The sequence below is a fragment of the Alosa pseudoharengus genome, unplaced genomic scaffold (genome assembly GCF_046254945.1).
Source record: "Alosa pseudoharengus isolate Yale_2024_CS ecotype anadromous, Long Island Sound unplaced genomic scaffold, YU_APseudo_1.1 YU_APseudo_1.1_scf_24, whole genome shotgun sequence".
Taxonomy (NCBI): Eukaryota; Metazoa; Chordata; class Actinopteri; order Clupeiformes; family Clupeidae; genus Alosa; species Alosa pseudoharengus.
In genome coordinates this window covers 2357319-2379018 of record NW_027468689.1, presented here as the reverse complement: position 1 = coordinate 2379018, position 21700 = coordinate 2357319, and the positions used below count along the sequence as shown (strand labels likewise).

The following is a 21700-nucleotide window of genomic DNA, read 5'->3' as shown; positions in this document are numbered from 1 at the left end:
TCGTCTTTAGAACACTAAACATATCGGAGGTGTCAAATGTTGAGTTGCTCCAGTCTAGATCTTTTTAAATGTTAATCACTCATGTATTTCTATTCTCTATCCAAAGTAAAGTGCCTGTTTCGAAGTTAACCGTGATGGTAATTTTGATACCACAGATGAAATCACAGATGACTGACCTAACTGTTGGTGTTTGTTGGAGTTTGTTGCCGTTTGTTGGAGCAGTGTGCAAGCTCCTTAAGTTTGTGTGAAAGAATACATAAAAAACAAAGCCTTCTGATTTGCATTTTAAACCTTTTCACAGTCATGTGAAACCTGTGATTATTTATCAGAGTGAAGACATTTTAGATAACATCTGACACCTTGATAAAGGCTGTTTGCCGAAACGTTGGCCTTAAATATAAGAGATCAGAGTGCACAGCTACTGTGTCTGAGGGGCAAGCACGTAGTTTAGTGACAAACCAGGGTAAGTTAGAGTAAGTGGTAAACCTCCTAATAGAAGAGCTGTATGGCTTCATTCTCCTAATAAAACAATACCATAGGGCTCTTGTTGTAGGAGGTTTACCCCTTACTCTGAGTTAGCTTACCCAGGTTTATCACTAAACCACGTACTTGGAACACCCCCCTGGCCAGCACTTCTACTGGTGAGTGCGCGCACATTCCTCATCCTCGTTTTCTGGACATCTGACATTATACTGTATCATAGCCTTAGCCGTCATTCCAAGTCCATTTCCACACAATGAATACATCTTCTAAGGCAGGGCTTATTCCTTGAATTTCCCCTGGGGATCAATAAAGTACCTATCTATCTATCTATCTATCTATCGCTATTCAACTTCATTACCAAGTGGGCTAGACAGGAAAACCACTGGGTCTTTGCGGGCCACCCAATATATGGTGTTGTATACATACATGTACATGTATTCATGAGTATCCAGCTACATTTAATAAGTTCAGCTAAATTTATTCACAAACACTGGATTTGGTGGACATTCCTTCATTCTGAGATCAATATAGGCTCACAAAACAATTCCAAACATACATAAGATGACTATAGAGCAGGTTCCTATAGACTATTTGTGAAATAAACCAGTAAAACAGTGTAATGGGATGGAATTATATTTCTTATATATTTCTAAAAGAAACCAGTGAAACAGTAGGTCATATCAATAGGCAGTTGAAGAGCTATAAGCGTTTAATCAACCTATGGTTCACGTAACATACACATACCGCTAGCAAACTGAAAGGCATACTCTAGTGTCTCCCATACATCGACTTATTTGTGGCGGCCCACCACAATATCAACATTGACCACCACACAATGATTTTCTATGTTGTATGTATTCTATGTTGTCTATGTTATATGGGATGAAATCCTTTAATTTGACCTCTCTCCCTCTGTAATTAAAGGGGAACTATGCAGATTTTAGCTTAATTTACCTTAACTTTGGAGTCATTGAAATGGATATATGATTTTTTTCTGGTTGAATGGTGGCTGTCTCGCTTCCCCCTAGCACCTGCGAGCGGAAAAAAACACCCTTGCAACTTATATTTGCACCACTGAACCATATTTGGTACTGTCTCTATTGATGCTTTAAATCATTGAAGCGAAGCACAATAAATAGCTTTGTCAAGTTATAAAGTTTATTTGGCGTGCCATGCCATGCATAAACACTCAGCAAAAGCTGACATATCGACATGTGGCATCCAAAATACACAACTCTGCAGACTGACCCATATGACTGCATACAACAACATATACAAAGCAAAAGTGATAACTTATCAGTTAATCATAGTGCACATTTTCTAAAATAACACTGGACAGAAGCACTGTAGCAGTAGTGACCCCATCCTGCACATGAAAGGTAAAATGAGGTCTTTTAAACGAGATAGCACTGTCATAGGAGTGGCAGAACACAGACTGTCAATCCGCACATATAAGGAGCTGCCCGTTTAAAAGGATGAAGTCATTGAAATGAGTTTCCCAACTCCTCTCTCAGTTTTAAGAGCTGACCTAACATGTTTTTTTGACAGAAAAGGCACAAAAACTAGCATTTCAAATGGACACAAAGACAATTAGTTAATTTGAACATTTTAAACACTTTTGAACTAATAAATAAATATGGCCGATCATATAAAAAATATTGGCAAAGACTCATTGAAAGACAATTAGTTAACTTTGTTTTTGATCATCCAAAATATGTAAACTCCTACCCTCTTAACTTAAACTAGAATGATTCCATGCTAGTTGCAGGCCTATGCAGTGCAAATAAAAGGAAACTTAAATCATGTAAACATGAGGGAAACCAAAGGGAATAAAACTGTGTCATCTTTTAACCCCATAACCAAATCTGTCAAACAAGCTACCAGAGCACGCACATACGTCCGAGAAGACGACCGTCATGATTTATTAAAAATCACAAATCAACTGATATCACTCCGAATCCTCCACTTCCTGCCTCCTGCTCCTTGCACCGCCCCCTTCACTGTCCTCTTGTGACATGGGGGAGGGGCTACGTGGTGACACAGGCACATCTGACTCCTCCTCTTCCTCCATCACGTCCTGAGTGGGCGGCGCCTCAACCGTATCGTGCTGGTCTGAGGCCAGGTCGCCCTCTGGCTCGCCTGTTTAGAACAAAACATGGATTTCTATTTTACAAACACACACTGCGATAGGTCACTCACTCAGTGTGTCTTGTGTGTTACTGGACGCACATGACCATGTCAACAATGAGACAAATCCGAGTCAGAGATTAGGCAGCCATTCCACACCAGATTAACGAACACACACAATCTGATTAGTTGAAAACGAGAAACCAAAGCCACAATGCAAGGGCGTTTTGAATTACCCAACACTGCATTTCATATCAGTGTTTGTAAACAGAGATAAAGTATTTCCGATGCAAAAAACGGTACAACGCATACTTGTGGGAGTTTATGAATTAACAAATCTTGTTTCAGGGGGAAGAGAAAAGCATAGATCTGGAAAATTTTTACACATTGTTGGTCAGTGAGGATGTATGTGTGCGTGTGTGTATGTGTGTATGTGTGTGTGTGTGTGTGTGTAAGTGTGTGTGAGTATATATGAGTGTAACTGTGTGCGTGCGTAAGTTTTGTGTATATGTTTTGATTGACAATAACACATACATATACTTTGGGGGCAGCCGTGGCCGGCTTCAGACTTGTAATCGGAGGGTTGCCGGTTCGAAGCCCGACCAGTAGGAACGGCTGAAGTGCCCTTGAGCAAGGCACTTAACCCCTCACTGCTCCCCGAGCGCTGCTGTAGCAGGAAGCTCACTGCGTTGGGATTAGTGTGTGCTTCACCTCACTTTGTGCTGAGTGTGTTTCACTAATTCACGGATTGGGATAAATGCAGAGACCAAATTTCCCTCATGGGATCAAAAGAGTATATATACTTATACTTAATAGGTTTTTGTAGGGGTCTTTGATCAAACAGCATGATTAGTAAAGATTACATGTCACTCTGACCCTAGCAGAGAGGGACAAAATCGACTTGTTATGTTAGCCTTGGCAAAATCATAAGCACTTATCAATCATTTGCGCACACATGCTGGCACTCTCACACACACCATGAGTGGTGGTCATAACTGATTTCAGAAGAAGTATGATAGAATGTTGAGAAGTGAATTTAAAGTTTTTTTTCATGAAGGCTGATTAATAATGCAACAGGTAAAAGGAAAGGGATTTGTTTGATTAAACAGCATTATGTAAAAAGAAAAGAGTGTGATCAGTAGAAGTGTACCATTTGTAATTGGTTTGTTTGTGTGTGTGTGTGTAAGGGTCTGAGATCATTCAGAGGGTGTGTTTGAGAGGGTGTCTTGATGTGTGTGTGTGTGTGTGTGTGTGTGTGGGTGTTTGTATGTGTATGCCTGTGACTATGTGAGTGCATATTGGTATGTTCGTGTTAAGGTGTGTGGGTGTATGTGTGTTGTATGATCTGCATATGTAGTGTATACACAGTGTGTGTGTGTGTGTGTGTGTGTGTGTGTGTGCTCCTGGAGACCTGAGTTTGGGGAACTGCTGAAACTGTGTACTTTATTCCATGGAGCAGCTGCTGAAGTCGGGGGAGAAGAACTACCCGACGCAACACCACCAGTACCACCTATCCTCTCTACAACACACACACACACACGGAAAAGCACATCAACACAATACCGTTTGTCCATGTTGACCCTCTGGAACAGACAAGGGAGGATGCCCAGAAGTGTGAATGAACACACACACACACACACACACACACACACACACACACACACACACACACACACACACACACACACACACACACACACACACACACACACACACACACACACACACACACACACACACACACACACACACACACACACACACACACACACACACACACACAATGAACTACAATGAACGATTACAATGAACAACCTTCTATTTCATGGCAAAACTTCATGTCAAACAATTGAAAATTAAACAAATAAGGAAAATGTTGAGGTTTAGAGGTCACATGATGCTCAGCGGAATGAATAATCACAGATGAATGAAAAAACAGGATGAATCGACGACCAACCTCTCCAACAGGTCTATATGAGTGTGTATGAGGACAGTGTGTGTTTCTGCATTGTGTGTCTAATTTGTCCAAACCGTGCATGAGTGTGTATGAGGACGGTGTGTGTTTCTGCTGCATGAGTGTGTATGAGGACAGTGTGTGTCTAATGTCGTCTGTTTATGTCTGTGGATGTGAAGCACAGCGGTGGCACACAGTCGGCCGAGAAAACCTGCAGCGTCTCGAGGTGATCGAGAAAACGAGCTTCCTGCCTCTAAACGACACCATGGCGGACACTGCGCTGACGCCGACCTCAACAGTGTGCCCACCTGTGCCCGCGTCGCTGTCCTCGGCGCTGTCCCGCGCCTCCGAGGACTCTGGGGCTGGAGAGCCCGAGCGCAGACGTCTCTCGAAGCTGAACTCTGGGAGGCGGGGCGCCTGGGGGCGTGTCTTGCGGGCTGGGTTCAGGAAGTAACAGTAGGCGCACCTGTAGGCTGGAGAGAGAGAGAGAGAGGACAGGAAGATCAGTCAGCGCCACCTGCTGGTGGGTGGATCACATTGATCATGTCAATCATATTTATTAGTATCATGTTTATCTTCTACTGTCTCTATTGTACAGTGGAGTTTTTTTTATATGTATATTACTTTTTCTGCTGTAAGTGCATGTTGTGTGTGATATCTGTATGTATGCTACTGAGACCTTGAAATTCCCCTTGGGGACCAATAAAGTATCCATCTATCCATCCATCCATCCATCCATCTATCTATCTATCTACCTATCTATCTATCTATCTATCATGACACAACGGAGCCCAGGTACCCTGGTGAACAGGTCATACCAGGGTGTGCAGATTTGTGTGAGCATAAGAGGTATGTTACGTATGCAAGTGTGCATGTGTCAGTGTGTGTGACAAACTGCAGGAGTCGGTGAGTGACTGTGTTTGTATGTGTGTAAGTGTGTGTCACAAGAGTGTGTTTGTGTTTTTGTCTATGTATAATTCTACAGAAGATGTAGTGTGTGTGTGTGCATGTGTGTGCGTGCGCGTGCGTGCGTGAGAGAGAAAGCAAGAGACTTAATGTCCTTGGAGACTAACGAGATAGAAGACAGCCTAAGAGAACGTACGCATGATAAGGACGTATGTAACTGACAATACTGTGTGTGTGTGTGTGTGTGTTGTGTACGTGTGTGTGTGGGTGTGTGTGGGTGTGTGTGTTGTGTACGTGTGTGTGTGTGTACGTGTGTGTGTGTGTATGTGTACGTGTGTGTGTATGTGTATGTTGTGTACGTGTGTGTGTGTGTGTGTGTGTGTGTGTGTGTGTGTGTAATGAGCCAAAGTGTGTTGGAATCGCCCATCTCACCGACAAACTCAAACTCCTCCTTGAGGGCCATGCCGTTATGGGAGAAACACTGCTGGCAGATGAGCGCGTACCTGAGGACGAGAGAGAGAGAGAGAGAGAGAGAGAGAGAGAGAGAGAGAGAGAGCACAGTTGAGGCAAGAGACAAGAATTCAGTTCAAATCAAAGATAATTTTTTCTGTGATTAAATCACCAAGGGACAATTCCAAGGACATAGCAAAGAACACAAACCAGGACCTAGTAAATGACAGGCATTTGGCGTTTCGATCTCATTACATCACATAACTCCTTTTTCACCCAATTTCATCCTTACATAATCCTTTCAAAGAAGATGAGAAAAATGACTTTCAGTTTTGCCAAATGCCCTTAATGATCAATTGTTCTGAATGTTCTGAAGACCTCTGATACTATTTGACTCTCACTAGCAGTGTTTTTGGTTTGTCTTTGACTAAGCATCCAGCCTGACGTGCATTTCTGGCACACAGGGAGTAAATGATGAAATATCCACCTGTTCTGAGGTCCGTCTCCCACCAGATACTCAATGACACGGTCCACTGGCCCCCTTTCCCTGGGAAGGATGGGACGTACCAACTGAGGACCGGGGGGTTGGTGGCCAACTGTCATGGACAGGCACACACATGCGCGCACACGCACGCACACGCACACACACACACACACACACACACACACACACACACAAAAACAAGCAATCAGGTATTAAACACTGCATGCTCAGAATGAAAGGATAAGACTGTCACTTTTTGTCACCACCCTACACACCCCCCCAAAACACACACACACACTAACATACACAAGACACACACACAGGACACAATGACAGAGATGGAGGCTTGCAAGACCTTAACGGCATTTAGGAGATTATTGGGGGGCATTTGAAGAGAACCTGAAACATAACGTTTGCTGAATTAGCCTTTCTACACGGCCCACGCTCAGCTGCTTTCTACACGGCCCGCGCTCAGCTGCTTTCTACACGGCCCACGCTCAGCTGCTTTCTACACGGCCCACGCTCAGCTGCTTTCTACACGGCCCACGCTCAGCTGCTTTCTACACGGCCCACGCTCAGCTGCTGACTGGGATATCTGATTTATTATGCTACACAAGAATGCATCTGATCCCCTAGAAGAAGCTTGTTGGATTAACTTCCATACCTACAAGAGTGTAATAAAGAGGGGCCTCTACTCCAGCCCTCAGCCCCCAGCCTGCTTAACTGCCCTGGGAGTCCCCCAGCCTGCTCAACTGCCCTGGGAGTCAGGCACCTCCGTATCTAGGTCAACCAAGAGGAGCGATCCCCACTAGCAGCACCAATACTAATGCTGTTACTACTACAACTACTGACTGAGTGCAACCAAGTTGTATAACCAGAGAGGGCTGAAGCGGAGCTAGTAATCAAGGATTTTTGGTGGAACTATAGTGTTTGTCACAGGTACTGCATGTCTGTTACAGCAACTGCATTAGAAGTGACATTAGGAAATGGGAGAACTAGAGAACTGATCAACACCAGTTAAGTCTGGCATGAGGCTAGCCAAACAGGAGCCCTGAGCAGTTACTGTGACCCTGTGATGGGGCCTTGTCTATCACTCACGGAAGTGACACTGCCTGACCTAATGCCAAATCTAGGAGCAGTGGTTTGAGCCAGTGGGTGAGGCAGGGGGCGGACGGGCCCTGCGGCCGCCCCGCTGGTATCGCCCCCTGGTGGCAGGGAGGTGCGGGGCGGGTGGGCTAACCTGGCCCCATGTGCGGACTGTAGGGGGTGGGGCTCCTCCTCAGGGGGGGGGCAGCGCTCGTGCTTGCGCCCGCCTCGGGGGGCCCACCTGGGGCAGCGCGGGGCATCACGGGGGTACCCGTCGGCGTGGCGCCCAGGGGTGGGCCTGGACGTTGCCCTGGCACCGGTGTTCCCATGGGAACGTTACGCCGACGGAGATCTGGAAACAGGACAGGGAGAAGGGAGAGACAGACACCAATATTTGACTTAAAATATGTGACATATAAAACACAATAAATTACAGATGGGAAGAAAATTAAATCTGTTGGATCTGAAGCATCTGTCAAAACAACTAGATGGAAATCTAAATGAAGTAACGTAGATGAAAGATGGAGGAATGACCGATGTTAGAGTGATCTGGACTAACAACCCTGCGTGGCCACTGACCTGGTCTTGGTGTCATATGAGATCCCGAGGGAGTGGATTCCGCTTCCTGAGAAGGCAAAACAGAACGATTTCACACAACACCAATAACAACAACAACAGGGGTTCCATCCTTAATATTGAAACTGAAAGTCTTCCCAAAGTTTGCACACTCACGGCTTTCTTCTTTGCGTCTGGGTCAAATCTCTCTAAGATCAGTTTGGCATTTTTGTAAGTTTCCTTCTCCATGACCTCTTCCAACTGAGAAACAAGGAATTTAAATCATAACTTGTATAAAGAAAACACAAGAAACATTACTGAACAGTATATAGTAAGTAAGTATATATACTCTTTTGATCCCGTGAGGGAAATTTGGCCTCTGCATTTATCCCAATCCATGAATTAGTGAAACACACTCAAACAATAGACACACTGGAACACTATACAATAGACACACTGTCCATACAGTAAGCATTTATGTATACACATATGTTGGTGTGAGTATGTTTGCATGGTTGTATGTGTATCTGTGTGTGTATCTTCTGAGGTGTGTTAGTGTCTGTGCATCTGCTGAGGTGTGTGTGTGTGTGTGTGTTAGCATTGGCAATACTGCCTGACTGTGCCTCGGTGAAACGAGGTCAGGATGGGACTGAGGTAGAGAAAGACAGGGAGACGAGGGAGTCCACTGCTAATAAAGTAGGGCATCGCAAGGCTGAAATCAAGGAAGCATCTGCACACAATGCACTACTTTTAGCTGCAGGTTAAAGTAACAGCAACCATGAAAAGAGTGCTGGTAGCACTCTGAAGGACACTTACTATCTTCTTTTTTTCTACTTTCAAGTCTTCTAGTTTGTCATCTGTAAAAACATAGAAGCACAGTAAACATTAAGTTTGGGTTTTAAGAGCAGTTCAAGTCAACAGTATTATCTGAGTTGCATTTATGGAGATTTGGCATGAGAGTTTAAGGAAAAGGACTTACTGTTTCTCTCAGTTCGTTTGGAAAACAAGAAGATAAGGAGTTTTCTCAAGAACCACACTCTAGGGTGAGGGGAAAAAAAGACAGCAGCATACAAAAAAGGTTAACTTGTGAAATTGCCAAGAAAATAGATTGAATTAAAAAAAAATAATCAAAATCTCTTCCAAAGATTAACAAAGGCTGCAAAGGTCATCAAAGGCTGCAATTGTCCTAACAACATGTTGCATGTTGGCTGACCTAGAGTACTGATTTAGTTGTTACTATGGTCAAACTTAGAATAGGTAACTAGTGGAGTCATACATTATGAAAGGAACCAAAAGGGCCTTCAGCCATTACAGTACAGATGGCAAAGACATACTAAGTCTATCAATCCCCTGTACATAGACCATCACATACTAAAAGATATCTAGATAGATAGATAGATAGATAGATAGATAGATAGATAGATAGATACTTTATTGATCCCCAAGGGGAAATTCAAGATCTCCAATGAAGGTTTCCATTGAAATCTTCTTTTAGTCTAGGAGAAAGCGTAATCTACGTACGAGAGACCATCCCACTGTGTTTAATAGTAAGTCCCACCACCAATGCCATAGTGGTGCCAGGCAGCCACTGCTATCAGGAGGGGTAGACAGGAGGATGCCATAGTGGTGCCAGGAGGTGCTATCAGGGGGGGAGACAGGAGGATGCCATAGCGGTGCCAGGAGGTGCTATCAGGAGGGGTAGACAGGAGGTGCTATCAGGAGGGGGAGACAGGAGGATGCCATAGTGGTGCCAGGAGGTGCTATCAGGAGGGGTAGACAGGAGGTGCTATCAGGAGGGGGAGACAGGAGGATGCCATAGTGGTGCCAGGAGGTGCTATCAGGAGGGGTAGACAGGAGGTGCTATCAGGAGGGGGAGACAGGAGGATGCCATAGCGGTGCCAGGAGGTGCTATCAGGAGGGGTAGACAGGAGGTGCTATCAGGAGGGGTAGACAGGAGGTGCTATCAGGAGGGGTAGACAGGAGGATGCCATAGCGGTGCCAGGCAGCCGCTGCTATCAGCACTCACAGCACGGGGAAGACCAGCAGTGGTAGCGCCATGACGATCCGAGCGCCCCACTCGTCGGGCAGGTAGCAGAAGTAGACGCACAGGCAGGTGAATAGGTAGAGCATGGACGAGTAGAAGAGCAGGCGGCCCACCCACAGCTTCTGCAGACGCTGGTTCTTCGCCCGAAACTCCTCAAGGTCCTTGATGTCCTGCGAAATAGCAACACACAGACACTGAAAGGTCAATCGTGTTTCATACACTGACATACAGATACATACTGACACACAGTGAGGTTGGAGGACACTAGGCTTAATGACATAGAGACACTAAAGAACACTTTATGCCTTTATAGTTGGGAAATTTACTAATAAAACAATGTGGTATTGCTAGTGTAAACCCCTTCAAATGATTAACAGTCATTGTAGTGTAAACTCTCACTCATCGTTGATTAAATCAATAGAACATGATGAATGACTGTGATCTAGGAAACACAGGTGGGTTTAAGAGGATTTAACTATCAAAAGACTTGATAATATGCGACTGAGGTAGCTGACCAGTTCTGGCATGCATCCATGTCAGATCAGGGCTAGATCTAGCCTGGGTTAACCCAGGCGAACCTGTTTGCAAATGTGGTTAATCTGGGTTCACCCAGGCTAGGCTGGATCTATGCCGATGTTGGGCTGTGAGTTAGCACTACAGATGTCAGTTTGAAAGAGAAGTCTAGCTCTCCAGTTCTGCTGTCAGAGTTGTGACTGTGCCAGTGAGGCTAGTTAAGGTCAGCCAAAATACTTTACAGAGGGACACATGCGGCTGTCAGTCCTATGCTCACACAGACAGGAAGAGTGTGAGACAAGGACAACATATAGATAAAGAAAACATATAGGCTGTGTGAATATGTTGGAAAAAGAATCTGAGTGGGTTGAAGGAAAAACGAGTGGAAGACAGAGAGCTTTCGTGAGATGCCATTTGAGATGCCAGCCTACCTTGTCCAAGCTCTCCAACAGCTCCACTGTGGAAGGCTTTGCCTGATAAGGATATGAGTGTTAGAGTTGTCACTTGTCACATACATACACTGGCCACGTTCCATGTATTCCACAACTCAGGTATGCCATACGGTACCATTTAGTCTTAACACAAGAATGAAATTGTACCTTCCACCGGGAAAGAACAGCTCCCATTGCTAAAAACCTGCCCTGCCCGCGTAGACCTCTTCTTTGTCCCGGAGAAACGGAGAGAAATCCTCGCCTGAAAACACGATTTTGCTTTTGACAACGTGTAGTAACAATACATGCGCTTCTGTTAACATAAACACCGTTAGCCTGAACGACAGCGTGACATAGGAGTGGTCAAAGTCTGATTAACGTCAACGCTAGCAAGTTACAGTAAGTCACTTAACCTAGCAAACAGGTTAAAACAGTTATAGCTAACAAAAAACATCCTCTAGATTTCAGCAGACTGATAACAATAAAATTTACTGACCAACTTTACAGCATACTACTACTACTAACGTTACTACTAGCTTGTGTTACAGTCAGGCATCATCATCATCAACTGCACTGTAACGTTATTGTATTGATGGACGGCTAACGTTATCAAAAGAAGTTTGCTATACCTTCAGCAGTCTATTTGAAACCTTAAAAAGACGTCCTACATAACTGGAACGTCTAAGATTAACACATCACGAAATCAGTTAAGTTACCCTTTGTTCAATTCAGATCCGACTTCAACGATGATGACAGTCCCACCACCACCAAGCGTACATTTTATGAACTGTTTTTCTCCAACGACATAGGGACTCTTAATTTGAAGAGATATCCTCCTCGGGAAGTGACGAATATTTCCAGGAAGTTTCTCAAAAAGCAATAGATTCCAGAGCATTGTTTGTCTGTGTGTACTTATAATACAATACTTCCTATTTTGGAGTGATAGTTTAACATTAAAGCCCTGTTTATATTTACAGTATCATACCACACAAGACACACGTGCCAGAAGTTATAACCAACCCTATTATATATCTTTCGGTGATTGATTCGATAAGTCTTGCTGGAACCTTGACATGCGTCGAGGAAAAGCATCTGTCCACACGAGTACCGTTGCCATCAGTTGTCTGCTGCATTTACCAATTGAAATGAGTTTGATTTGTGTGTTAATATTATAATTGTACTGCACGGTCTTCATAATGTTACGGTTATTATCTCATCCGTGTGTTAGGGCACGCTTTTGCATCGCGGATCTCTGTGTTCAGCATTACTGTGTTAAGTACAGTGTCACAGTCCCGTGGCTGTCAGTGCTGACATCAAATACATTGGGTTTGAGCTCTACTAGTCCAGTCAGACACATACACCAACAACATAGACAGTTTGCGGCGTCAGTACTGCACACTCCCCGTCGAAAGCCCCGGCAGAGGGCCGATGTGATTGAATCCACCAGGAACATCCCTCAGACTGAGCGAAACGCTGAGATCTCTAAACCCGATCATGCATTTGGTGAGTACTCGCCCGAGTACACCAACAGAACGACATTCAAAAAGTCCTCACCCCAGTACATGGATCTACGGTACAGCGAAGGAGAGGACGAAAAACTACGGCCTAAATTTAGATCTAGGACAGGACAGAGAAACACGCCATACTGGTACTTTCTTCAGTGCAAGAAACTCATCAAGCAGGACAAGGTAAACAAGCTGTTTCAAAGAATGAGGAATGTTATGTAGAATGCTTAGTTTTTCACTGGAGAAGTTTAAAGCTATTTTATTCAGACATAGATGTACATCTTGACCTTTGCCCCATTCCTTCTGTCTTATGTAGCTGCCTGAAGCGTTGGACATGTTCGAGACAGAGATGCTACAAGGAGAGAGACTTCAACCTGAGGAGTATAACTACACGGTGCTGATGGGAGGCTGTGGTCGGGTTGGCTACATCAAAAAGGCCTTCAAGCTCTATCAAGATGTAGGATACTCACACACTCTAGCTTTTGTCCTTAATCAAAAGAGACAGTCCACTCGGCCCACTGTTTGTTCTGAAATTGTCATTTGTGCACTGACTACTCCTCTTGATCAAGCGCTGTCCTCATGTTTCTGACGTGTTGCTAATGTGTTCCATTGTGATGGATGTGAAATGAGTTTGACGTAATTGTTCTGTGTCCTGCTCAGATGAAGAAACGGGGCCTCGAGCCAACAGAAGCCACTTACACTGCCCTCTTCAATGCTTGTGCAGAGTCACCATGGAAACAGCCAGCGTTGGAGCAGGCTCTGAAACTGGAGCAGGAGCTGCGCAGGAAGAACATTCTGCTCAACGCTATTTCCCATCGTGCTTTGCTGAAGACAATGGCTCTCACTGCTGACCTCCAAAGCAGTTTACGTGTCTTCCGGGTATAGTTCAAGGCTACGTCATTTTACCCTCATATACAGACATAATATTGCCATATATGGAATATGTCAGTAAAGATGAATGAAGACGAATGTAGATGAATATAATTGTCTGTCTGTAGAGACGTATTTTCAACTGTGAATTGTAAAACCAAATGCAAATGAATCTTCTCTCTCTCTCTCTCTCTCCCTCTTGTGTGTATGTAGGATATGCTGGAGAGTGGTCATCCCATTACACAAGAAACGTTTCATTGCTTGCTGATGAGCTGTGTAAAAGACAAGACTGCTGGATTCAGACTCGCACTGCAGGTAATATACAGTAATCTTGTCTGCCGGTTCATACAAATCATACACAAACTACCCTATCAATAAACTGCATACAGTATACACCTATGTAAACTATAAAGACTGAACTTGCATGATGACTTAAAAGGCTGAATTTACAACAAGTCATTACAGCAGTAATTGTTTTTTCAGGTTTGGCACCAGATGTTAAAGTTGGGTATAAAGCCGGATACTCACAACTACAACATTTTACTGCGTGCCACACGGGACTGTGGAATTGGAGATGTTGCCCTGGCCTCCAAGTTACTTTTAAAGAAACAAAATCACTCCCCTCTCACCCTCGGGGCAGGGAAGAGGGACCGCAAAGCCAAAATCAAAGAGAGCTCTCGGCCCAGACCTCTGGACATTGATGCTTTTGAAAGTCAGTTGTTTGTGGATACACGCTCACAGCAGACATACACAAAGAGCATAGAGTCAACTGAAGAAGGCAGAACAGGAAAGATGGACTACGGACACACACAAGAAGCCCAAAGAGAACACATAACAAGGACTACAGACAGTCAGGGTGCACTTCAGGTTTACGACAGCAATATTATGTCCATCTGCTCACCTGGCTCGTCAGCTTTCTCTCCACCAAACCTCCTGGATCCAGCCACAGTGCGCTCTGACGTCGTTTCCCTGGGAACTGTGAGCTCTGCGTCTGACAGGCTGGCACTGATTGGCAGCATGGAGGGTTTCCTTGGCAAGATGGCCGAGCAGGGGCTGCAACCCACCCTGAAGACTCTTACTCTGCTGGCTGACCTTGTGGAGCCAGACGCTCAGGCCGCCCAGGCTCTCCTCTCAGTGGCCAGTGAAAACAAGATCAAACTCGACGTCCCCTTCTTCAACTCACTAATCAGAAGGGCAGCTAATACTGGCGACCTCAAGGGGGCAAAGGTCAGCACCATACCATTCTGACCCCTTTGGGTAACTGTTGTTTCACTGGTGATGGAATTATAGGCCACCGTGGTTTTGGAACTTGTACTTTAACACTCTTTATCTCAGCAGTTACACCCTCTGTCTTCTTGACTCTTGTTTCTGTTGTATCTCTTGTTATCTCTCTCTTTTGTCTGTCCAATCAAATTGTCTCTTTTGTTTCCTGTCTGTGTGTCCTGTGCTGTCAGGCCATACTGGAGATGATGTCCAATAGGAGGCTATTTCCAGACGTGCAGTCTTTCTGTAACGTGGCTTTGGCTTGCAACACAAAACATGAGGGACTACAGTTGCTCTCTGACATGGAGGTACGATTATTATGATGGGTGATGGGAATTGTAGTGTGCCTCATGATTTCCTCATCTCATACGGCTTCACAGAGGTCCCTGCTGCCCAGATATGACAGCTGTGGTCTAAGAGGAGCCTAAATAAACACTTTTCCTGACAGCCGCTGGTCAGTTCATTGACACAGTGACAGAAAAGGAGAAGGACAGAATGTAAAAGGAAGGATGTTTGATTTAAGGAGCTGCTTGATCTCAGCTCTAGCTATTTTAATTGTCTTTATGTGGTGATGTGTGATACAAATGTGTTGTATTTGAACAGCAAGAAATACACCCAGAGCACGAGTGGATAAATAGTCATTTCTTTATTATTATTGAAATATTGAAGAATCTAGGAAATAACCAGGAGTTGTATGTGAAACCATCAACATTGATTTACTCTCTAGCAATGTGCTCCTAAAGTTTTGTTTTTCTGGAGCATCTCAGCTCTCTCATATGGTGATGTATCTTTTGTTTGTTCCGGTGCAGTCTTGTCGTATTGCACCCAATGCACACGTTTACAGTGCACTTATCAGACAAGCAACCAGACGTCTAGACTACGTCTACCTCAAGGAGATTCTGGCATCCATGCAAGAGAAGCAGGTTGCCCCGAATGAGGTCATTCTTAGACAGCTTGAGTTTGCTGCTCAATATCCTCCAAACTATGACAAGGTCAGTATGACTATAGTGTACATTTTAATGCTCTCATAAAATGTTTTTGTTAATTTCCCTTCTTTCATATACCTTTCAACTTGCCGTTTTCTTTTCAGTATAAATCAAAGAATACTTACTTGGAGAAGATTGATGGTTTCCGTGGATACTACCAGGTGTGGCTACAGATAATGCCTGGGCAGGAGACTCCTCACCCTTGGGCGAAGTTTCAGGCACAGAAAACTGCAACAGAAGAAGACACTGATGCCCGTGATGAAAGTATTGGTCGCACGTAGCCTCAGTTACTTTAAATCTAAATAATAGACCCCTATCGTGTGAATGTAAATATTTAATATTTGTGGCAAAGCTAATAAAATTCTTTAAAAAACTTTCTTATCGTTCATTTCAAACCAATGATAAGCCTGTTTTGTGTGGAAATAACGTAACCACTTGAAAACAAGTGCAGATCAGACTTGATTGTAGGCACCAGACCAGACTGAAGGCAAAGGCTTGTCGCGATGACCTCAATCCGATTGGCTGTTCTGTGCACATGCGCAGTATTCTTCAGGAAGAAGAATTAGCACTTAGCTAACAAGCTGCTGTTTGAGCATGCCCTTGTGCTCAAAGCCGTGTCCAAAGCTGTTACGACGTTGCATTGTATAATAAACCTGAATTGTTCTTCTGTCTTGGTTGAGAAGAACTTTTGTCATCATGTCCCTGGCAGCGGAGGCTTTCGTTGGGCAAATAGCGGGTAAGGTGGCTAACCAGCAAGCTACGTCTAGCAATATCAGAATGGGCAACCTCAGTAGACGGCAGCCATCTAGCAAGCTAACTAGCACAGCTACGATGAGTTATTAACATTACAGGGCCTGAAGGTTGAAATGCTAATGTTTTACGTTTTTTACGCTTGTGTATCAAATTACATTCACTGAAAGGACTTTGCTTTGATGTCCTTTACAGTAACGGTGCGTTTACAACCCGCATGCCATGAGGCTTGTTTGTAATGTGTCCCCATTGATAAAAGCCCATCCCCTTTAGCAGCAACCGTCTGACAGCACTGGATAAAGGACACTAGTTGTGCATTGGGAAGCAGGTGGTCATATTTACAAAGCTATTCAATATATAGACACTTTAATTACTTTGTTAAGCAGTCGTAACACGTCTGCACTCCTCGTTTATTTAGGTTAAACGTAAACTCATTCATTCTTCTATGTAACTACAGAATAACGTCAAGGTCAAGATCATATCACAATGTATAGTATTCTGAAAGTATTCCTTATATTGCATCAGTAATATAAGGAGTCTTTTGCATTAGCTTGTATCACAACGCCATGCACGAGAATCAAGAGGAACCCAAATCCTGAGAGGCAAATCCGTCCTTGTTTGTAACAGTACGGCCTTACAGAAGGACATAGCCGATAGATCATTGCTCCGCAGTCTTCCCCCTCCCAGTATAGCTAACGATTCGCAGCTGTAAATACATGTACACTATGTATCTGCTGTCACGCTATGTAACCATACATAAACGCCCGGGTGAGCTCCTCTAACATAATCATGTTCTTCACAGCTGCAGAACCATGGCCGGAGAGCGCAACCCTTTACCAGCCGCTCAATGGTAAGAAAACATAGATCTAAAAGTCTCAGAATGAAAAATATGCGAAACGCAAATACAGTGTAAATGTTCTTCAGTAATCACCGTATGCTTGTTTACAGATGAACAGATCCTTCTCTCAGACAATGCCTCTTCTCTGGCCGTCCAGGTAGGATTGAGTTCACACACTTTAGCTGTAGCTTTATGTGAATGATTGCATTGTAAAGTGTTTACCATACAGTGCATGCTCTCTGATAAGTTGTGTTTGTCTTTGTGTTAGGCCTACCTGAAGATGTGTAGCCTGCCTGTAAGGGTGTCATGTCGTGTTAATGCAGAGTTCATGTCCCCATCGGGTGAGTGCTGCTGTGAGGGAACTGTTACACCCTCTCTTTCTCTCTCGTGTGCTTAGTCTTTTTTTTCTCCCACTCTTTTTCCTCCTCTCTCTCTCTGTTATACACACGCACAAACGCACACGTGCCTTAATGTTCTGTGATTGAGAGGGACACATGACTATCTCTGTGTTCTGAGACATATATATTAGGAGTGTCTGTGTCGCCTCCCCTGTCACATTATGTGTTATGATTGAAGTTTATAACTCATCCAGTATGCCCCCCCCCCCCGCTGTTTCTCCTGTAGGTAAAGTCCCCTTCATCCATGTAGGAAACCAGGTGGTGTCTGAGCTGGGTCCGATTGTCCAGTTTACCAAAGCAAAGGTAAAAGGCCATATGGTGGAGTTTATCTGATCTACCCTTCCGTCTGTATGATGCATCTCTCTCTCTTTTCTTCCCTGTCTTCTCCCACCGAATATCACCTCTGTTCATTTCATCCCTCTCTTCAGGGTTCTAATTTAGGGGTGCTAATACTGCTGATAATCAGAAGAGAAGTTCTGTTAAACCAGAATAGTAGCTAGCTAGCTAGCCCAGCACACTGACTTTGCTTTGCCTTGCCTCACTTAAAAATAATAGAAGAGAATAAATTAACTATTAAAAATGTTTACAGATAGTACCTGATGATGGTGGTTGCTTGCTATAGTGCAGTCTAGGTCTATCTGTTGCATTTAATACTTTCTCTTGACCCGTTCACAACTTTTGGAACAACATTTTCAGAGACTGATGTTTATGTTGACGTGATTTCTTGGTTCTCCCCCTCACTACCTCAAGAAATGTTATCATCAAAATTCTATAGCTGGTGTTTTTAGTAAGGTCCCACCTTTGAAGGTTTTAGAATATCTTAGTAGCATAGATTTTAAAAAACATATTTAAGTTTCTATAACACACAATGCTCTGGCCATTAAATAGCCTTAGTTGCTGAAATGGCCTTAAATTAAACAAACCTTCTCTACCTCTGCCAACTCTGTTCTCTCTCTCTGTTTTCTCTCCCTCTCTGTTTTCTCTCCCTCTCTCTCTGTTCTCTCTCCCTCTCTCTCTGCAGGGCTTCTCTCTGAGCGAGGGGTTGGATGACGTCCAGAGGGCTGAGATGAAGGCTTATATGGAGCTGGTGAACAACATGCTTCTCACTGCGGAGGTATGGGTCACTCATACTGAACTGGGCCTGACCCGCTGTGCCCATTAAGGGTCACTCATACTGAACTGGGCCTGACCCGCTGTGCCCATTAAGGGTCACTCATACTGAACTGGGCCTGACCCGCTGTGCCCATTAAGGGTCACTCATACTGAACTGGGCCTGACCCGCTGTGCATTATGGGAGAAAGAGTCCTAGGGACTGTATGCAGGGTTCCCACTGGTCATGGAATTTCTGGAATATCATGGAATTTTGGAAAGTCCATTCCAGACATGGAAAGTCAGGGAATTTTATCATTTTTGGGGCAAAGTTATGGAATATCAGGGAATTTTCCAATTTACTTGCCAAAATTAATACAAATATTTCCACACAGAACTGGTGCATATTTGGTAATTTGCTTTACCGCTTACTTGAGTATCCCAACTTTGTTTATTCAATGCCTCTTTATTCATGTTTCACTCTAAAAAGTAAAATATTCTTGAATGCTACACATTAGTAAATAGTATAGTAAATCATGGAAATTCTTTTTTTTTTTGTCAGGGAAAAGTCATGGAATTTTATATTTGACTTAGAATGGGAACCCTGTGTATGTGTTCAAGGATGTCTTCAAGTACAAAAAGCATTAAGTGCCAGTTGTTTATGTTGACATGACTAATACTGGGTGCAAGAGTACATACCCCTATGCCTGACCATGTCTTTGATGGGGTTTTTTTTCCAGCTTTATATCCAGTGGTGTGACGACACAACAGCAGCTGAGGTAACTGTCCATATGTACTGTATGCTGATGATTTATGCATGTTGTTTATGTTCGTGATGCATACGTAAGGCGTTCCTAGCATCTGTAAAACAGACGACTTTACAGGTCAGTGAACAGGTCAGTTTACAGTGTGTGTGTGTGTGTCTGTGTGTGTGTGTCTGTGTTGTGTGTGTCTGTGTTGTGTGTGTGTGTGTGTGTCCGTGTCGTGTGTGTGTGTGTGTCCGTGTCGTGTTTGTGTTTGTGTGTGTGTGTGTGTGTGTGTTAGATTTCTCGGCCGAGGTACAGCAGTCCCTACTCCTGGCCTCTGAGTCACATCCTGGCCTATCAGAAGCAGTGGGAGGTGCGGCGGAAGATGAGCGCCATCGGTTGGGCGGGCAAGAGTCTGGAGCAGGTGAGTAAATGCCCCTTATACCTCTAGGTAAAAATCATTCAGCTCCGGGGTGAAGGTAGTGTAGTGGATAAGAAGCTGGGTTTGCATGCAGTAGCCTGAAAAGTTGTGGGTTCAATTCCCAGCTGCCACCATTGTGCGCTTGAGCAAAACACTTAACCCTGCTGCAGGGAGTCTGGCCCTGCAATTCATTGACATTTGTAAGTCGCTTTGGGTAAAAGAAAGATTAAGAAAGATAAAGCTTAGTTCAGTTCAACTGCTGTAATATTTAGCTCATGTCAGCACTGAATTGCAGAGCCAAACCTTAGAACTTTAGTGCTGTGATGTACTAGATTTATGAATGGGTGGTGGCTTATTCCCAGGTTTGTTTTTAATGGCTTATGCCTGTATGTGGATGGTAATCTGATCTGTGTGTGACTTGAATGACGGGTCTATGTCTGTGCTTTCTTCAGGTTTACGAGGATGTGAGTCAGTGTTGTCAAGCACTTTCACAGAGACTTGGTACCCAGCTCTACTTCTTCAACAAACAGTAAGACACAGACACACACCCTAACACAGTGGTTCTCAACCTTTTTTCAGTGATGTACCCCCTGTGAAATATTTTTTCAGCCAAGTACCCCCTAACCAGCGCAAAGCATTTTTAGTTGAGAAAAAAAGACTTAAAACAGAGCACTGTGCCATCAGTGTCTAATTTATTAAACTTTGGAACTGATAAATATTAATGTATGTATGTAATATTTTCTCACGTACCCCCTGGAGTGCCTTCACATACCCCCAGGGGTACGCGTACCCCCATTTGAGAACCACTGCCCTAACATATGTCGGACTCCATACCCGCTCCTGATGCCCCTTTGGTGATTGTTGTCCCTCTGCCCTTAGGCCCACGGAGTTGGATGCTCTTGTTTTTGGCCACATCTTCACCATCCTGACCACCCGGCTGACCAGTGACGAGCTCGCCGAACGGGTCAAGGTCTACAGCAACCTGCTGTCGTTCTGCAAACGCATCGAGCAGACCTTCTTCGAGGAATCTGACCAATCGTCAGGCTCCTCGCGTTACTCTAAAGGCCCCACCCTCACTTGAGGTTCTGTTCGGCCCGCTGCACAACGTTCCAAAATATCCTCAACCTTTCCAGCCGCCTCCTCTTCCATCCCCTCCTCCTCCCGGCCGGAATGCCACACACTGAAGTCCCACAAAGGCAACCATAGCGCTTCTTTGTTGTAAAAATGCTTGGATGTAAACAGATGTAATTCTTTTATTTGGTTGTTTTTTTTCACTTGCTGTTATCCTCCTCTTGTTGTACATGTGAAAGTGCCTATCATTATTAAAAGTACACATCGCACCCGGAAAGATCTCTTTCTATTCTCGGTTCCCAAAATAGAAAATGTCTCGGCCTTGTGTTGGGCTCTGCTGGCTGCTGCCTTCCATGTTTAAATAGGTCACATCACAGACAATCAGCGCCCTCTGCTGGTACCCAGTGGAACAACCAATGGCCACAGTGATGATGCTGGCCTCTGGTGAGATTGTGAAAGCAAGAGTGAAATACAGCTGTCACTCTTAATCTTAGTTCATGCAGGTGTTGGTGAGTCATGATGATTCCATACTGTCAAATATTTGGATTTCAGTCTGTCACATTGTTTACAAAATGCAGCCTTAATTGTTTCAACATAAAATAATTGGTTAGTTCGACGCCACCCGTTGATGGAATTTTCGACTTAAAGTGGGCCTCCTCTCTAGTTTCCTTGCAACTACTAGTTGACCCTAGTTACGCGTTAAAGTTCTTTTCGAGGAGTGTGGTTCAGA

The 21700-nt window shown here is 44.2% G+C and overlaps 3 protein-coding genes and 1 non-coding gene across 7 annotated transcripts; 3 read left to right on the top strand and 1 right to left on the bottom strand.

The window, feature by feature from the left end:
• Positions 1–1618: 1618 nt before the first annotated feature.
• On the bottom strand, positions 1619–11824 carry lnpk (lunapark, ER junction formation factor). Of its 4 annotated transcripts, none has more exons than XM_076302812.1 (14): positions 11750–11824; positions 11202–11295; positions 11034–11075; positions 10072–10259; positions 9025–9083; positions 8862–8902; positions 8223–8306; positions 8070–8115; positions 7645–7842; positions 6408–6516; positions 5903–5973; positions 4873–5037; positions 4022–4129; positions 1619–2622 (listed from the first exon to the last, which is right to left on the bottom strand). In XM_076302812.1, the coding sequence occupies exons 2-14, from the start codon at positions 11226–11228 to the stop codon at positions 2432–2434; spliced, it is 1329 nt and encodes a 442-aa protein (XP_076158927.1). In that variant the 5' UTR covers positions 11229–11295; positions 11750–11824; the 3' UTR covers positions 1619–2431. The 4 variants fall into 4 exon arrangements, with proteins under 4 accessions (XP_076158927.1, XP_076158929.1, XP_076158928.1 ...); XM_076302814.1 differs by having other exon boundaries at positions 7732–7842; XM_076302813.1 differs by lacking the exon at positions 11750–11824 and adding an exon at positions 11663–11740.
• A 123-nt stretch (positions 11825–11947) lies between these two features.
• ptcd1 (pentatricopeptide repeat domain 1) lies at positions 11948–16023 on the top strand. The gene is made up of 8 exons (XM_076302482.1): positions 11948–12721; positions 12855–12995; positions 13199–13417; positions 13622–13723; positions 13892–14635; positions 14863–14979; positions 15481–15663; positions 15762–16023. Exons 1-8 carry the CDS (start codon positions 12230–12232, stop codon positions 15936–15938), a joined length of 2175 nt encoding a protein of 724 aa, XP_076158597.1. The 5' UTR covers positions 11948–12229; the 3' UTR covers positions 15939–16023.
• On the top strand, positions 15038–15167 carry LOC143142734 (small nucleolar RNA SNORA16B/SNORA16A family). Its single transcript, XR_012990974.1, has one exon. It is a non-coding gene; the product is annotated as a small nucleolar RNA SNORA16B/SNORA16A family (small nucleolar RNA).
• Positions 16024–16200: 177 nt separating the features above from the next.
• mtx2 (metaxin 2) lies at positions 16201–21239 on the top strand. The gene is made up of 10 exons (XM_076302817.1): positions 16201–16393; positions 17210–17257; positions 17356–17402; positions 17514–17586; positions 17870–17946; positions 18665–18757; positions 19473–19511; positions 19777–19902; positions 20352–20428; positions 20779–21239. Exons 1-10 carry the CDS (start codon positions 16354–16356, stop codon positions 20978–20980), a joined length of 822 nt encoding a protein of 273 aa, XP_076158932.1. The 5' UTR covers positions 16201–16353; the 3' UTR covers positions 20981–21239.
• The last annotated feature ends 461 nt before the right edge of the window (positions 21240–21700 follow it).

Coding starts and splice junctions, on each gene's coding strand:
- mtx2 (XM_076302817.1), top strand. CDS start 16,354: ATGTCCCTGGCAGCGGAGGCTTTCGTTGGGCAAATAGCGG. Junction 17,403..17,513: donor CCTCTTCTCTGGCCGTCCAG/GTAGGATTGAGT, acceptor TCTTTGTGTTAG/GCCTACCTGAAGATGTGTAG. Junction 19,903..20,351: donor CGGGCAAGAGTCTGGAGCAG/GTGAGTAAATGC, acceptor TGCTTTCTTCAG/GTTTACGAGGATGTGAGTCA.
- ptcd1 (XM_076302482.1), top strand. CDS start 12,230: ATGTTACGGTTATTATCTCATCCGTGTGTTAGGGCACGCTTTTGCATC. Junction 12,996..13,198: donor CCTTCAAGCTCTATCAAGAT/GTAGGATACTCA, acceptor TGTCCTGCTCAG/ATGAAGAAACGGGGCCTCGA. Junction 14,980..15,480: donor AGTTGCTCTCTGACATGGAG/GTACGATTATTA, acceptor GTTCCGGTGCAG/TCTTGTCGTATTGCACCCAA.
- lnpk (XM_076302812.1), bottom strand. CDS start 11,228: ATGGGAGCTGTTCTTTCCCGGTGGAAG. Junction 11,076..11,201: donor CTGTTCTTTCCCGGTGGAAG/GTACAATTTCAT, acceptor TATCCTTATCAG/GCAAAGCCTTCCACAGTGGA. Junction 8,903..9,024: donor CAAACGAACTGAGAGAAACA/GTAAGTCCTTTT, acceptor ATGTTTTTACAG/ATGACAAACTAGAAGACTTG.